General features: G+C 46.3%; 1 protein-coding gene across 1 annotated transcript in view; it reads right to left on the bottom strand.

The window, feature by feature from the left end:
• A2ML1 (alpha-2-macroglobulin like 1) overlaps positions 1-16,557 on the bottom strand; it is a 28,691-nt gene extending 12,134 nt beyond the window's left edge. The window contains exons 1-22 of the mRNA XM_027906075.1: positions 16,539-16,557; positions 16,049-16,148; positions 15,235-15,418; positions 14,158-14,320; positions 13,550-13,602; positions 11,500-11,520; positions 10,894-11,065; positions 10,333-10,417; positions 8,872-8,983; positions 7,584-7,698; positions 7,085-7,194; positions 6,418-6,585; positions 5,964-6,194; positions 5,216-5,279; positions 4,681-4,826; positions 4,247-4,396; positions 3,849-4,001; positions 2,792-2,876; positions 1,872-1,986; positions 1,066-1,291; positions 827-953; positions 226-347 (exon numbers count right to left, since the gene is read on the bottom strand). Coding sequence (XP_027761876.1) covers positions 226-347; positions 827-953; positions 1,066-1,291; positions 1,872-1,986; positions 2,792-2,876; positions 3,849-4,001; positions 4,247-4,396; positions 4,681-4,826; positions 5,216-5,279; positions 5,964-6,194; positions 6,418-6,585; positions 7,085-7,194; positions 7,584-7,698; positions 8,872-8,983; positions 10,333-10,417; positions 10,894-11,065; positions 11,500-11,520; positions 13,550-13,602; positions 14,158-14,320; positions 15,235-15,418; positions 16,049-16,148; positions 16,539-16,557 — 2,721 coding nt within the window. The remainder of the gene's footprint in view (positions 1-225; positions 348-826; positions 954-1,065; positions 1,292-1,871; positions 1,987-2,791; positions 2,877-3,848; positions 4,002-4,246; positions 4,397-4,680; positions 4,827-5,215; positions 5,280-5,963; positions 6,195-6,417; positions 6,586-7,084; positions 7,195-7,583; positions 7,699-8,871; positions 8,984-10,332; positions 10,418-10,893; positions 11,066-11,499; positions 11,521-13,549; positions 13,603-14,157; positions 14,321-15,234; positions 15,419-16,048; positions 16,149-16,538) is intronic.
• Between the last annotated feature and the right edge of the window lie 780 nt (positions 16,558-17,337).

The raw sequence follows: 17,337 nt of genomic DNA, 5'->3' as shown, positions 1-17,337 counted from the left end.
CAGGGAGAAACACAGACATGTGAATGCAGCTCAAGAAAGAGTAATCACAAGAAAGGAATAGATTTGGCTAGGTCCTTGGGAGAAGTAAAGTGAACTAAGCCACAGCTTTGGTATGCTATTGGTGGCCAAAAGTTGAGGAGAAAAAACCTTTTAGCTCATCTCAGTTTGCCTTTCTCCAGGGGCAGTGATACTCAGAGACATAAGTGACCCTATTCTCATACTGACCTGGACCAGCAAGTGTTTGATCAGTGTGTACCTCCGCCTCATGGTAGCTGGCAAGGGTGTCCTGCCCCCACACCGTGACGTGGTGTCCAGTACCTCTGTCCTCACTGTGATATTCAGAGTCCCTAGCAAATAAATTCAACAAAGCCCTTTTCTTATACCTGTGGCCAAATGGAGTCAACTTGCTTTAACTGACAGTGGCCTGAGATGCTTCGAGTGTTTTGGTCAGTAAAGGTGAGCCAACCAGTACCAACCAAGAGCTTGTTCAGATACCCTGAGCATGAGGAGCTCGGTGATGCCTCACCAGCAGTGACTTCATTACACACTGCAACATGACTGTAACAACAGAAGGTCCAGCAGCCCCTTGGAACCCTGTCTGCCCTTCCCATTGCATATGGAGTAAAGCTCTCTTCAAAAGCTCTCCATGCTGTGTTTTCAGTTCTGCCCTCTCTGATGGGTCTGTCTAAGCAGAAAGGGAGAAATCAGACCCGATGGATTGCATGTTTGAACCATTAAGGACAAGCAGAGGAGGCAAGGATCTGCTGGACTCCCTTTCACTTCAGTTTTAGGGTTCCCCATCACCACTCCCTTTCTGTTGTCATACCCAGCTGGACTGCTGTCACGTTCCACATGAAGGTCTTGGACTCCTCTGCACACAGACACTCCTTGTCCCTGCAAGTCCGACATGGCTCCACCTGGAAGTCTGAGGATTTATCTAGGGCCACATGGATCTGAGGGAATAACAGATGCAGGCAAGTGACTGGGCAGCTCAGGTGAGATGGCTTGGCACAATGTGCTCTAAAACCAGAGGGCACGGTAGGTCTGTCCCACACAGGCACACACCTGTATGCACTGTTGCAGGTAGCTGAAGACAGTAGCTTTCATCAGGAAGGTCTCTCCACGGATGACAGAATACGGCAACGTGATGTCCACAAAGAAGGGCTGAACTGTTCTGAGGCTTGTGGTCGGGGCAAGGCCAAATCCCCTCCCAGCCAAGCAGAACATCTTGACTTTCCACTCTGTGGCAGCAGCAGGTGCTGTGACGGAAACATTCCTGCTTCCATTGAAGCTGAGAGGAAAAGAGCACTTGCATGAAGAAATTCATTCCACCCTGCTGCAGTGGAGAGTGCTTGTGGCCTTTCACTGACTCACAGCAAGACAGCTCTCAGCAATTTCTTCCCTATAGCCATAAACCCTACTTAAATGCCATCAGTAATGGCTTTGTGCCCTTCTCCTGAGTAAGATACTGCCCAGCCATTCCAGTTCTGCACTCTCACCCATGTTCTGGAGAAGCATCACCACGTCCCTCTGCATGCCGATTCATCAGTGTTAACCTAACCACTGTGGCAACAGGGGCTACGAATTTAACTAGTGCACGTACTAAAATGAGAAGTTTGTAGAGTGTACCCCAATATGTGGTGGTTTGGTCTTGAAGTGTATTGCTGTTTTCTAAATCTGTCTACGCTTCTGCACCTCAAAGTTTACTAATCCTTTAGTTTGACACACTACAAAGGCAGTGAAGAGCCACAGAATTTCATGCAGAGCTCTCTTTACACCTATGGTTGGACTTGGCACAAATGCAAGTCAGCCAAGACTCAATAACAAAGAGGTTATCCTTCTGTTCATTTGTAAAGTCAGGAATCACTTACCCAACAGGGAACAGATTCCATATCCAAGTTTCAGATAAATAGTAGTGAAGTCTTCCATGTGTTGTAAATTGAGGTTGTTCCTTAGTGATTCTTTGGTCTTCTGTAGAAGGCATCCCTGAAAGAAAGAATAAGGGGTCCCATGAGAGTTGGAGAGGTAAACCCTGTCAATAATAGACAGCCTAGCACTGGGGCAAGAGGCAAAGCAAGTAGTAAGAGAGATGTGGGAAGAGTCTGACAGAGGAAAGCACAAGGAAATGGGCTGATTTCAAGAAGAAAGAAAACATGAAGGGAAAAGAGAGTGGTAACAGGAGAACCAGCTTGCAGTGAGCTGGTTTCAAGTTTCCCAAGACTTGGTTAGACAAAGCCCCTTGCTGATCTGACCCAGAGTTAGTGCTTAAGTGACTAGGGACCTTCAGGGAGCCGTTTTAACCACCATGTCTGTAATTTTGTGAATAACAGTACTGTTTGCTTGCTGCATAAATCTCACAGCCCACTGCAAGCAATGGTTTAAATACAGCCAGGCATGTGAGTCAGCCTAGTTTAATTATCAAATGCAAAATGAGACATAGGGAAAGAACATGACTGTCCCTGTGGCCGCAGGTGGTGATAGAAGCTAGGTCTCATCACATCCTAGGAATTGACTGGAAAACAGATCCTGGCCCACACTTGTGTTTGTCTATGCCAGGAAAAGGAGTGCCATCTTTTAATGTCAAGGAACATCCAGGTAGTGACATTCTTCAGAACCCTGTTTATAGGGACTGGCCACTCCTACTGACTGGTGGACTGAGCAGTTAGACTGTGGCAGCAACACCCATTAGTCTTCAAAGAGCCAATATCCACCACCAGAAAAGCCCAAAGATCAGAGGCCTCTTGCATCTGATGTGATCCCATGTCCCAGGCAGACTGAAAGTGCAGCTCACCCATGACTGGCTTCCTATCCGCCCGACGAGAGCACTGAGATGGCTTCTTGATTACAAGGTTTGAGAAGACTTTCAGTCCCATGCTCTATTAAGAAAAGAAGGAGGGCATGGAAGGCAAAAAAATGTCTGTGAGTGGGGAAGAGTGACTACTGCTCTTCAAAATTACTCAGAAAACCATTGGGATGAGTACAGTTCGGTGCCCAGGCAGCCCAGAGCAGCACTGGCACAAGCAGACGCAGTGCTGAGGGAGGCATAGCACAGCCTCCCCAGTCTCTTCTTTCTTGTGAGATCACTAAGCTACCACCACTTTTCTGGGGACACTGGGATGTCTTGTTCCTCTCAATGTATTTTCAGTGGCAAGGACATACAGGAGAGGTGTCAGTGTCCTGCCCCATCCCCTCAAGCACAATAGAGAGAATAGCTGTGTGAAATCTGCCCTCTGAAGTCATACAGAGGTGTCACAGGGAGCACACCCCCCATTTAGCCCCTAGGGCTGTGACCTGGGCCTGTCAGAGATGTTTCTACTCTGTGAAAAAGCCTCCTAGGATGTGTCTTATTGCTAAATAAAAGAGAACAGGTTCTGTTCCCCAGGCCTCATGTCCATAGTGCTATAGGCTAGTTCTCCCTAGAGGAGATCTGCCTTAAAGACACCAAGAGATCTGCCTGGAAACAGCCTGAAACAGCCCAAAACATTGCTTAAGAGTAGGCTAACAGGTAAACCATGTCAGCATCTGTGGTCTAATGCTTGGGTTCACTCTGTCTTTTTTCTAATACTGTAGACAAACAGTACATAGCCCAGGACCTCATTCTCAAGCCCAAAAAATCTGGAGCTTGATAGTCCGGGATGTCATCATCTTGCTTTCTGCATCTGTGGAGGGAAATACAGGTGTGCATACACATAATGGGATTGTACATCTCTTGAGACAACACAGCTAGGTCAGGGCAGACAACAGGTTTTATCTGGAGAAGGCAAGGCCTTCACAGACTGCCTGGGGAGAAAGATAATCTCAGATGCTCATGATTGCAACAGCTTTGGGAAAAGTCACGAGGTGATTACCCGGAAGAGGTTGAAGATGTCAGGCTGAAAGGAATTCTGTGGCTTCCATTGTAGCAGAGATGATGTGGACTGGGGCTGAACACAGCGATCTGAATGCTCTTCTACTTGGGCAGGGTATCCCCGTTGGTATGTAGCAGGGAACAAACCATAGACCTAGGGAAACTCACAGGTAGGGAAGAATCGGGCAAGGAGCAGATACCACCTCCAGATGCTTCACTCTACCTTTCCCTAGCATACTCATCTGTTCCTGCCCATCTTCCTAGGCAGGCCCTGCTTTCTCTTCCACACAAAAACCTCCTCATTCATTAGCCTCCGGTTCCCCTTGCCAGAGCCCCTGCCTGCCTTACCCAGTGCATCCATCACTCCCATGGTTTTTGGCTGGTTGCACAGACACTTACCATTCGGCTTGTCAGCTCACTCTCTGGTCTCATGAAGAATGTGTTTTCATCCACTGCCTGTACTGCACACAGAGAGCCAGGGGCTGCCTGCAGTTGGAGCTGCACTGTTGACCCTGTGTGGGCTTCTTTTTCTGGGAATCCAACCTTGACCTTGAGCAGCACATCAGGAAAGGAATATGAAAAAGAGATGAGGAGGAGTGGCAGAAAGATGAGGGAGGCTGACAGAAAGAGGGAGACCAACTGGAATCTCCCCTGCTCAGCCACTGCTGTGAATGCAAGTCACTGCTGAGGCTGTCCTGGCCCCTGGGCACTGTGCTGAAGATACTCCCTTTCTCTCTTCAGTTCTCTCTCTTCAGAGGATCTGAGGGTCTCCTTCCCTCAGGTCTCCTAACTGTTGTTTGTCATCTCTCCCGAGACACAGAAGTGAGCCTCACCTGGTTTTGGAAGCACAAGGCAACATCAAAACGGATGCTGTCAGCTGTTACCCCTCCATTGGGGAAGATGGCATACACCACTAAGGAAGGTGATGGGGAGAAGTCAGCAGTGAAGGTCAAAGGGATGGAGAAGGAGCCCTTCAACACTGAGGAAGGAAAGGCAAAGTGTTTTTATCACAGCCCTACCGAGACCGCCTTCTGCCCTTCTTCCTTTTCAGCTTCATAATCCCACAATGTCAAACCAATTCTGCTGCTGCACTGTCTGCCCTCCCTCCATTTCCTGACCCTGTGTACTACATCTTCCCTAGGTCCTCCCAGTCTCTCTTCCCAACATTATTTCTTCTCCTCTCTTTCCCTTTTTGCCCTCTTCCAGCTGACACAAATGCTTCCTCTGCCCCCCTCTGTCCTGTTTGCTGACTGCTCAAGACCTACAGATTGAGTGAATTTGGGAGAAGCTCTGGTAACTCTCACTGTCCAACCTAGAGAAACCCACTAGGAACAACTGTTTCCCATTGTCTGGCTGCCACAGACTTACTGTTCAGTTTCCCGACCTGGATAATCCTCTGGCCCCTGACAACAATTCCAGACTTGCCAGTGACCTGTAGGAAGAGGGACATGGGATGAATGGGATGAAGAGACTGCTGTTTTCCACCAGAGTGTAGCCATACTTACCTATGTGCATCTTGCTCTCATAAGCAAAATAAAACCTCCAAAACGAACTGTGGGTCAAATCCAATCCCAGACTTCAGGTCCATTGGATTTGCAGACATCACAGTTGGGAGGAGAAGCTTTAACGCATGAGATTCTGCCCTAATCTATCTAGTTTGGACAACAGATGGGTAATGGATTTACTGGAGATTAGCAAGTGACAACTAAGGTATTTCCCCCCTAGTAGACCAGACTCAGGCTGGACAAAAATCCATTTTCACTGAGCACCTGTTTGATAACCACAGTGAAAAGGTGATCCCCCATCCAGTTTTAAAGGGAGAAAATTCTGACAGCAGATTTTGCACAAGACACTTCCAGCTGCAGCCTTAGCAGAGGCTAAGGGGGTAATGGGCTACAAAGGCAGAAGCCTCCTCCCATCCGTGGAAGTGACTGGGGCCTCACCAGATCATAGTGTTGCCAGGCTGAGTCCTACTGGGTGTAGCATTCACACAGTTCTCTGAAAACAAGTGTTTTCTGCCATCCCTCCAGGGGTGGCCTAAATTACACCCTCAGCTTCTGACTGGGGTCTGGTCCCACCAGTCCAGCCTTTTCCCCCAGCCTTTACCCTTACTCACATAATATGCAAAACCTATACGGCTGGTGTCTTCTCCCAGGTCATCCCGACTGAGTGTGAAGGTCACCTGGACATTCTGCTTCAGCCCACAGGGCAGTGTTTCTGTAGGTGGGTGTATGTCCAGGAAGCTCTTGGTTGTGACATGGAAGGGCTGCAGGTGATGATACGCATTCGTGTAACTGAAGTCAGTTTTTCGAGGTGTGTGCATGTGATCCTCCAGTGTGAACCTTCCCTGAAATGGAAGACATAGAAATCAAGAGTGTCAAGCTGCAGCAATTTACTAGGATGTCGTCAGCTTGGTTTGGGGAAGGCTGTTGGCTCGGTGCCTTCCTGCTGGCTCTACACAGGCAGAGCTGTGTGGTGAGCCCAAGACTGAGCTGGCAGTGGGGCTACAGTGGGGAGCACTGACAGAGCTCAAGGATTCTCACTTCGCTGTATACAGAGGTGGTATTTACCTCCAAAGAGACTGACGAGCTGTTCCAGGCAGTTGTGTCCAGGTTGAACGATGCTATTCCACTGCCATCTGTGATGTACGTTTTGATAAACCGGCGCCTCATGAATCTTATCACGAGATAAACTTTTCTGTTTTTCATACCAGTTCCATAGTGATCCTGAACCTTAATCTGATGAAAACAGGGGGAGGCAAGAAAGGCAAAGTTAGATATTTTTTTCAGTGTCATAACCCAAAACCTTCCTCTTTCTGAAAAGCATAGATCTTCCTTCGTAGGTGGTCTTAACTTCTGTCTGGCCCCAAGAAGGCAGGAGAATTGTAAATCTCCCTCATCTCTAAAGCTAAACTGAGCATTATGAAAATCAGTCTGCTCCAAAAGGTGGGTGTGGCTAGAGCATGAGCAGCTATCTCCTAGCCAACAGCTGAGGCATTCTTGCATCCCAGCACCCCTGCTGAGGCACCACTCATCATTCTCAGCGGGAGCTGGGGGTGTAAACTCAACGGGGAAGCTGAAATGTGGCAACTGGAGCCAAACTGTCAGGTAATGTGACACAGTGCAAGGTAAAGTACTCTGTCTGAGAAGCAGAAAACAGTTTGGGTCAGCAAAATTTACTAGACGCTGTATTCCTTGGCAAATGATGGGGAGCAAAAAAGCAAAGGAAGAAAATCACCTTCCCCCTGTAGGGTACTCCAGGGATGTAATATTCATTGGGTGTCTCAAACACTGCCCTTGCAGCTGTCCTGGAGATGAGGATTTGGCTGGAGCTGTTGATCTGCACCCCTGTTGGAATGCAGAGTGCAAGGGAAGCTGGATCAGTATTGGAGATGACTACTCCACCCTATTTTAATATCACTTTTTTATTCCCAACCCCTCTAAGCAGAGCATCTCAAACTTCCACCCCAACACCAGCATTCTTCAAGCTTTGGAGGCTGCTCATGTGACAGCTCCTTTTTTAGTTAAGGTGTCTGCCAGTGCTCTTTGTCACTTCACAGACCACTCTCGCGGTCAGTCACACCTCGTCCGCCTGCTGCTGGCAGAGCACCATTCTGTGTCCTGTGACAGTCCCAGCAGCAGGGAGGAGGAGAGGATCAGGTGTGCCCTCTGGGGCCATCAGACCCACAGAATGGTTTCTCCTGCCCTTGTGCCTTCCCTGCTGAGCGCCTGGGTACCTGTGCCCGTCTCCAGGAGAGAGGCTTCTGCACAGAGTTTGCTGTCTTCCTCGCTGGGAGCCAGGTTGAAGACTGATGTGCTCACAGAAGAGGTGAAACAACCATTGCTCTGTGTCTGCAATAGGCAGTGGTAGATATTATTTGGGGCTGGAGAGAATGGGAGCACTCAAAAGTACGAGTCATTCTGTCATAACTGTTGACAACAACAAATAATAATGCAGTAAAACACTGGAAGAGGTTGTCCAGAGAGGTGGTGGATACTCCATTTCTGGAAACATTCACGGTCAGAATGGACGAGGCTCTGAGCAACCTGACCCAGTTGAAGATGTCACTGTTCATTGCACAGGAGTTGGACTAGATGAGCTTTAAAGGTCCCTTCCAACCCAAACTGTTCCATGATTCAGTGATAGATAGATATGGTTCATATTTTAAATTCTGTATTTTCTATTCTATGTGCATGAATATGTGCAGTTCATATTGTAGAAGCATAAATCAAAACATGCATTACACTTTTATCAAATCTACAATGTTGTCAACTTTCCAACTTTAGTAGGAAACATAATACTCCTCTAAATGAATCACAGAGCAAATGCATCAGTATTTTAATAGATCTAGCTAAAAGAATTGAAAAATCAAATGAAGATTCAAAGTAACAAATCATTTCCAGAGCTGGAAGATTACAACTACTGTAATAAGTCATAATTACAAAACAGAAAGCATGAAAAGCTTTCAACTGTACATGTACAAGGGAAGAGCATAGGCATGAAATACTTTGTTAGGAATGGAAATGTACAATAAGGAATCTGTAAACAAATAAAAAGGCAAAACAAAGTATGAAAGCCACTGTGTGATTTGGCTATGGAATTAACCATGCCTCTGCCATCTTTGTGCAGCCCCGGGATAGCTTCACAATAATATGGTATAGTTTTGTACCTCAGAAAACTCTGTTAGTTGTTGTTTCTTACACTGCACTAATTTCTGGCAAGTTATAGTTTTTTCCAGAAGAGAAAAGAAACTCCAAAACTTTCTGTGAAATTCCTCTTTTCTAGACCCTATAATTAATAAGCAAAGTTACAAAGAATAATTTCTGAGGGTAAAGGCTTCTTAGCAGGTCTAGGCAACAATAATTGTATTAATTGAATAACACCATATTTTTTTAGTCTACATATGATTATGGAGGTTGGCAAACCTTCCTTACATAGCAGTTCATTCTGTTTACTCAGCCCTTGACACTTAGCCCTGTGTGGTACTTCTTTACTATCAATATATCTTCCAGGATTTTACTCACTGGACCTCTGTATTCCCTGCAGATGTCCTTGCTGGTATTTTGAGGCCTCCTCCTTGCCTTCTGGCACAAAGTCACCCACACAGTCCCTCTCACTGCTTTCCCATAGCTGTACCTGTGGGGAGAGCACCAGAGGAGCTGCCAGGCAGAGGCACATCTGTGTTCTGTCGAGCACATTGGTCCACAGAGGTGCCCTTCCTGATGAAAGTCTTAATGCAGCTGGCAAACAGGTAGGCATAAATTAAAATATAGCACATTGAGTATTCAGGGAGTGCAGTAGCATGGTCTGGCATCCAACAGATGCAGAAACAAAGAACAAAGCACAGACAGGAACAGACACACACTCCCTGAGGTTCTCCCACTTCTGGGCGCTTGCTGTCCTGGAATTGCGGGCAGACACAGAGAGCTTATCCATGCAGCACAGAACAGCATTCAGTGAAGATATTAGTTCAGGTGTGAAAGCAGCAGAAACCAGTGTCCCTGCAGAGAGCAACAGCAAGTGGCAGTAAGGGAGCTACAGAGTGACCTCAGACTTGCCTCACTATGGGCTTATCTCATGATCTGGATTCTCGTTTCCACCATCAGACCTGCTTTGCTGTTTTTTGCAACGTACAGCAAAGTGTGCCCTTGTCAGTTTAGAAATTCCCTCTGCCTGCTTTGCAGCCTTTCCTTGCTTTGACTCCCCTCTGGTTTTCCCTTGGAGCAATGCTCCTGACAGTATCAGTAAAAAGAAGACATTTATTACCCATTCTGGAGATTCAGAGTTCTGTACTATTTGCTACTACAGTTTCATATGACCTAATTGTAAATGTCCCAATTTATGAGAAATTATGTCAGACCAGTGGTAAAAGAGACACCAAAAATCTCCAGACAATGCAGTCCCAAATACAAATGAGTTCACCCCCTCTACCTGTCTACAAAGTGCTTTTGAGACAATTCCCCTTCCTCCTTTGTGCTTATATTGTCAGAAGTCTTGCATTCCTTCTCATCCTCAGATGCTCAGTTTTTGCTGATGATCACATAACTGGAGAAGTACACCTGCTGCTTCTAAGAAGGTAGCAAGTTCAGTAATATACAAGTGAGAAGGAACAGCATAAACCCCTAAAGAAATGCCTGTTCCTGCTCCTTTACCTTAGCAGATCTGTCCCATATCAAATAAGTGTTTTTCCCCACGTAAGGTCTTTCAAGGCTGGGCACACACAACTTCTAGAGCAGATTATCACTTGCCCAGAACAAGTCTCCCTACAGCTGGATGGTCTCTCTCTAGTGTGGCTCATGTACCTCTTCCCCAAGGAAGAACCAAACAGTTTGACTCTTGCACTGTTTGGGATTCTTCAAAAGGAACAGCTGTGCTTGGCCCTCCTTGGGACACTTCTGTTTGATGGATTCAAGAGTTAGAAGATATATGGAAGGAGAGACACAGTTTTGGTGCACTCTTTCCTTTCCCCTGAACATTCTCCTTACCTGCCACACACACGCAGCTGGAAGGTTTTATCTGAAGCATAAATCTGAGCTGGTCCCTCGAAGAAAACATCAAACTTTTGCAACACTGGAACAAAAACCTCAGAGTTACCTCATCAAAGGCATAACACTACCCGGACACAGGATCACAAAAAGGCAGGAGTGTGTTCATGTAAGGCAGGAGTCCTATGAAGGAACATATCAATGAGGTAAACGCAAGCATTAATTAAAAGCAGGGGAACCAAAGAAAGAATCCCCTTTTTTGCCTCAAAAAACCAGTCTTGAAGAAGTCTTCAGTGTATTCTCACTCTGTTCCAGCCTAGTTGTCAGCAGATACCTTCTAGAGGAATCTCCAACACAATGTCTCTTTCGTTCCTTTCTGATATTGCACATTTTATACTCCATAGATTTCTGTTCAGTTTTAGCCCTCAGACTAGGACTTATTTTACAATATTTGTTAGTTTACAAAACATGTTAGTTTACAGTATTTGGCTTTACATTGTTATACAGGCAGGCAAGCAACAAATAAGCAACTTCTTCCATCCCATTCTTTCTTTTCCTTACCACGTTCTTCCACCTTAAAGGTACTGGACTGGACTGAACTAGACTTAGAGGACTGGGCACGGATGGTGTAACTTCCCAGAGAGAGTTTGTCAGCTAACTGGAAAGAGAGATCTGCAATGCCCTGTTTTGGTCTCACATCCAGCCACTGGCCAATGCGGTTTTGGTTCGGGTCCTGTGGTGCAAGGGAAGGAGAGAAGAGGCAGTCATCAGCTATCCAGATTCCACTGGATTCAAAGGCATTTCAGAGATTTCGGAGGCTTTCAAAGGTTCCTGATGTTTTTTTTTCCCAGACAGTGGTGAAGTGACCTGAGCACTGAAGCACCAACAGAGGTGAACTCAATCCACCCAGGTCTACTCTACTCTCTACTTTCATTGTAAAAGAAGGTATGAAAGGTCTGTAAGATTTAGCTTAAGTGTAGCAGACTTTCCTGAATGTAGAAATGGACAGAAATGAACCATTTGGACACATAAGGCTTGTTAACAGGAAGTATTTGGACAGAGAATGTACTCTAAGAAAAGTAACTTGAATCAGAAAGACAGAAGCTTAGGTTCTATCCGTACAGAAGTACCTTTCCTCATAACACCTGAGGAGTCTGAAACACCCACCTGTATTTCCACCATGGAATACTGTAAAGCAAACAGACAGCAATGTCAGAAACTGGCATGCCATAGCAACTTGCGTATAAACTTATCTTACCCACCCATCAAAAGCACCATGACAAACACTGTAATACATGAATCTGGGTCCTATTGAAACCAGGAGACTTGCTTTGAAATACTGAAGAAAATACATACCATAAAAATCTGTGCTATTCTTTAGATTTGCTTTTTGATCCCTGAATTTTTAAGATGCACTTTGATAGATGCTCTACAGCTGTGAAAGCTAGAATTTGCTATAATTAAAAGGAGAAGAGTAGGAATACTCAGAAATACCATCATTCCAAGTTCACAAATATTAAATGACCTCAATTTTGTAACATAAATCTCAAAAATTAGCAAAACTGCAACACCTATAAGAAGAATCCACCTCACATCTTCCTTTACACTGCCTGACCGAGGAAGTAAGGCTTGGAGATATGAATTAATGATGATTGCAGCTGGCAGTAACAGAGAGGGACAAAGAAGGACATACTTCAGCCCTTCTAGGCCCATTAATTCTCTGTTTGTTCTTATATCACTGTATCTACTAGCCAGGAGGCAGTACTGGTGAAGAACATATAATTTGTAAGCAGAAGGCATAAGGAGGCAGGAACAGTGACTAGGGGGAGTAACCAGTCTGTAAACATGTAATTGACATTTAAGTCACATTATTCATCATTCTAAGCTTTAATACAGGTTATCACAGGCAACTCTGTTTTCATTGCAATAAAAAATAAATTCAGGTTAATTATTTTCATAGATTGAATCTAATGTCAATGCTAAAACAAAACATGCTGGTGAACGGCACCCTTGTTGTCTTCAACTCATCTAATTTAAAAACTACGTATTATAGCTTTAATGCATAGTGCATTCAAACCTTATAACAGCTTTGGCTAAACCTGACATCTTCTGAATTTTCATCACAGCATTACTAACAGTTATAGTGCTAATTGGCTTATACTTGCACATAGACATCAATCATTTATGGTCAAATATCTTCATGAAACAACTGCAGGCACAGAAAGAAATGTATTGCTTACTCTATTATCTGACTAATGGAAGAGATATGATTTTTCTTTCGGGAGAAGAAAGGAGTGGGTGATTCTAGGACGTCACCAATAGCCCAAAATGGAGGTAATTTAGTCAGCAATAAAGAAGCCAGAAGGATCCCTTCCTTTATTTCAGTCCAGAAGGATTTGATCCAACTCTCCTCATGCGTGCCCTTCAGTATTTAATTGTCATGGCATGAATTCCTGTTGGCTCTCCTGAGATTGCTTGAGGACAGAGGAGTGTGAAATATCTATAGCTGCTGGCTGCAGGTATAATTGCTCTCCGTAGAAAGATGCTGGCCTTGCAGTTTCCTGGACAGCAGATATGCCAGTCTCTGGCATCTTCTCACTCCCTGGACATGGGCAGAATGAGCTGCTGCCAGCAGCAAGTCTGTATAATTTGATTATACTGTTTTCTCTCTCTCTCTTTTTTTTTTTTTTTTTAATGATCATGTGTGTCCTTTCCCATATCAATTAATTTTTCTTTAAATTTTGCAGCTTGCTTCAGACTCTCCTGCCACCCTTAGGTGCCACACACACTATAAATCACTGAGCTTTCCAAACCTGTGGGAGGGCAGCTCTGGCAGCTTGGGTCTGGCTAGGTCTGCACTCAAATTTGTCTGACAATTATGCCTGTGGCCAGCAGCCCATGGATGTCCCCAGGAGCCCTGCCTGCTTTTTTGGCAGGGGGGCAGGTGCATGCAGCTAATTCAGCTAGCTGGGAGCACTGGCACACTCCCCGAATACCAGCACCAACCTTCCCACCTGCCAGCAGCTGTCCTGTGAGGGCAACAGCAGAATCAGTGATAAGCAGGCATTGTTGTTACAATTTGGTTTGCTTGAGGGTTGGCATTGGCCACCCTGGGTGGTGGGACTGTCCCAGCCTCCCCAGTATGGGGCTGGTAAATGAGGCAGAACCGTCAGAGGGAACCTGGAGACTTCCTTGCCTCCACTGAGACAGGATTTACCTTGCTGTTAACAGGAACAAAATCTTCAGTCAACGTCACAATCCGGAATTTCACTGCAGGGAGAAAATGGATTAGACCACACCATGGACACAGAGTGCATGTGGAAATGGACTTGCCCTGCGTTTTTCTCACCCTGAAATCACAGCTCCCCACACAGCCCCACTGCAGCCCCTCTAACCCCTGGCTCAGCCCTGCTCACCACCTTTTCCCTGAAACCTGCAGCAGCAGCACAGCAGTGACCTCCACAATTTAGGGATTTTCCCATGGCCTATATCCAAATAAATGTAAATTACCCTTACATTTCCTTGTCTGTAGTGTAGACAGAGCAGTCCTATGTACCTGGCCCTGGCCCAGAAGACCATGTTCAGGTTTACTCCGTCTTCCAAGCCAGCTCTGCTCCTAGAGCATGTGAGACTGACCTTTCCAGTCTCCTCCTGCCCCTAAAATGTGGTTCATGGATATATCACTATAGAAGGCAGCACTCCCCCTCTGTCCCCATGGAGGCCACATAGCACAAAGCACTCAGCACACCCCTCATGGGAAATTGGAAACAAAGTCTGGGCAGGCCAAGGCAGGGGCACCGTCAGGGTGCTCCTTGCAATGCTCACCTGTCTGTCCTGGGTTATAGATGGGTTTATCCATCTGAATAAACATGCCTGTCCCAGCCCTGCGGATCAGGACTTGCTTCCCTTCATTTGCACTGAAGTACTGGTCATTGGAGATGCGCAGGTGGACTGTGCCCACCTCCTGGCTTCCTGCAGGTTGGGGAACCTGGGACACAAGAGGAAAGCCACCAGTTTAGCAGTGCTCTTCTTGCTTTGGCTGCACTGCAAGGCCAGCCTGTTCCCCATTCTGCTCCAGAGGCCAGCACAGGGTGTCCCCTCAGTGACTGAAAGCTATGTCTATGGAAGCACAGGGGACAATGCTTAGCAGTTGGGACAGATCTTGGACAACAGAAAAAAGGGAGTCAGTTCTGGCACAGAAATTGTGTTTACCCTGTCAAGGGGCCACTGTTAAGCTCTGCATGGAGCAAGATTGAGAAGACTTAACTCAAGGGAAGAAAATGTCTATGCTGATGAGAAATCTGTTTCCTAGAGTGTGTGGGTCACAGAGACTGAAATCTGCTCTTATTCATCAGTACAAACAAAGAAAACAAGGATCATGAGTTTGGAAAATCTAAAAGATTTGTGCTGAGATTGTGTGCACCCTCCCATGTCTTTCCCACTTCCCTAGCAAATTGTCAAGCTGTTAAATAAAAGCTTGGAGTGAAGCAGACATGATGGGAAGCTGTCTGAGATGAAAAGTCTGACTTTCTAGATCACAGATTCAAACATCATGTGACAGTGCATCCTTCTCAGAGGAGAGAATTAGCTGCACAGCTGCCATTTGTGTGCTCTTCCATCCTCCCCAGACCTCTGGAGCCTGGCCAGGCAGCTTTTCCTCAGTGTACCACCAAGGTGGATTATAAGATACCCCACAGGAAGTGTACCAAGTGGATAAACAAAGCCAGGGAGCAGACAGCAGGCTCCCACTAAACACTCTCTCTGATTTTGCATTTACTACTTTCCATGCCCTCTCTTACTCTTGTCATCCTCATTTTCTATTTCTCTGGTGAGAGGCATCATGAGCCAAAAGAGCGCACTGGGAGCTGCCAGCTAGAGGTCCCTGCCAAGAATGATTCCGACCTGAAATCTGGTGCACTCAAAGATCCAGTTGTTCCGGACGACCTTGCGATAGAGACTGAGGTTGCCAGATGGATGCATAAGAGTTAAGGCCACACGAATAGGCTTTTCCACCCCACGGAGGTCCAAACACACCCTTTGGAATGAGGGGTAGGGCAGGGATGCTGGAATGATGATCAGGTACCTCCTGCAGTGGGGAAAAAAGACATCAAATCTTGGGAGCAGTCTCACTGACACTTGACACTAATACTCTGTTCTGAGGAAACAGGACAGTTTACCATCTCTCTCTGGGGGCAGGAGGTGCTGCTTTGCTGCAGTGAGGGGGACAGATTAAAAGTGAGTATATGAACCTCTCACAGGAGTGATGGAAGGTATATAGTTCATTTCAGATAAATACAAGAGAAATACTTTCAGGTGACAGAACAGAATTCACCCCTTTTGCTTTGACACAGTTCATTAACTACCCTGACAGCAGGTTGGTTCTTGCTTAACCGTCCCCAGCCCTGCAGCCCTTTTCTTTTGCGCTTCACTTTATCCTACACCTTTCCCTTCATTATGTCTCAGACTGTGTCAGTCCCTCACTCTTGTTCCCACCACCAGTCCTCACCTAGTTCTTGTACTGCAGCAGTATCCCAGGGAGAGGTTCCCACCTTCAGGAGGGTCTGTGTTCATAACACAGCTCGTGGTGTGCTGCATACCACTCCGTGTCTATCCCTTCCAGGAGGTGACTCTCAGGGTCCCACACTCTCTCCCAGCTATCTGGGCCCCTCCCTCAGTATCACAACTCTCCATCACTAGATTTTTAAATAGCACTTACGGTTGTGCCACTATCCCCAGGGTGTAGAGCAGGCAGCTCAGGAAGAAAGGAGTCCACATTTTTATGGGAGACCCCCAGAGGGGTGGATTCCTCTGGAGGGCTGGTCAGGAAAGAAGGTAGGGTGCTGCTTCTCTCTTTCCGAAGTCTCCAGGCCACCTGCAGTTATTGCCTTTTCTCCCAGGAAGCAGACAAGAAGCCCCAAAGTTTCCCTCCTTCCTGCTCATTCCTGTGTTTATAGTGTTGCAGGCACAGGGTTGTACCGTGCAGGATGTTCCCCAGCCAATCCAAGTCCTTTTGGACTCCAGCCTCACTGCTTCCTACGCCCCTGTGCATGGACCAGCATTATTGCCTTTTATTCTGCTAACCAACCCTGTTTTCTGTTCACTGCACTGCCCCTGCTCTCTGTGTCAGTCGCAGCCCCAGTGCCATTGTTTTGCCTCCAGATGGATTGTCCCGTGACCTCTGGTATGTGCACTCAGCTGGAGCTCACTGTGAACTCTTGTGGTCATGCTGTCCCCAAGCTTTCTGAAGCTGTAATGCCCAAGGTAATGTTCAATCTTGGAGACCAGGTTTGTACAAAACCAGTGTACATGCACAGTGCTCTGCTCCTGTCCTCCATGAGGAAAGCAGAGGGAGCAGGTAAAGCTGTAGTCCTCACCTTATCTCTGCCCTACAGGTGTTTCCAGTTTGAGGAGAAAATCTGACACCTGTGGTTCACCCCAGCTGTATCACACGGTCCTCTGCGGTCCGGGTCAGGGCCAACTCAAACACACAAACTCACCACTGGAAATGAGTGTTGAACATTGGACAGGCAGGTAAAAAGCTGCCTGGTTTAAGTCCTACAGGGTTTTCTTTAGCCACCAGAAAGCTGTGGCTCTAGCCCCAGGTGACACACGTTATCTAGTTTGGGAGCTTCTTTCCCTGTGCTTATTTTACACCTGTTAGCCTAGTGATTATACTGAACTTTTCCTTATCTTACCATAAATTAAAAGAAAATCTGATTATTGGAACTATGTATTCTCAAAATAAGGAAGTTCTTCCATTTTAGTATTAAGGCCATTTTATACCAAAATGCTCCACTAATTCAATACCAAACTGAACTCTTACATATGCAGGGCCTAGTAATATTTTCCTTTGCTTTAGGACAGACTAATGCATAACAAGGAAACTAGGGTTTTTTCTTACTCCCCTTGTTTTTTCTTACTCTCCCCCCCCCACCACCACCACTTTGTAGGCAGATACAAATCCTCCCTCTCCTTCCCCCTTCCCCTGGGCTTTGCTCAGCTCCA

This window comes from Empidonax traillii, unplaced genomic scaffold (genome assembly GCF_003031625.1).
Source record: "Empidonax traillii isolate 1590-97213 ecotype Southwest subspecies unplaced genomic scaffold, ASM303162v1 scaffold1246:size530596, whole genome shotgun sequence".
NCBI classification, from domain to species: Eukaryota; Metazoa; Chordata; class Aves; order Passeriformes; family Tyrannidae; genus Empidonax; species Empidonax traillii.
The sequence above is the reverse complement of the archived record's forward strand: the minus strand, read 5'-3'. Positions and strand labels throughout refer to the sequence as shown.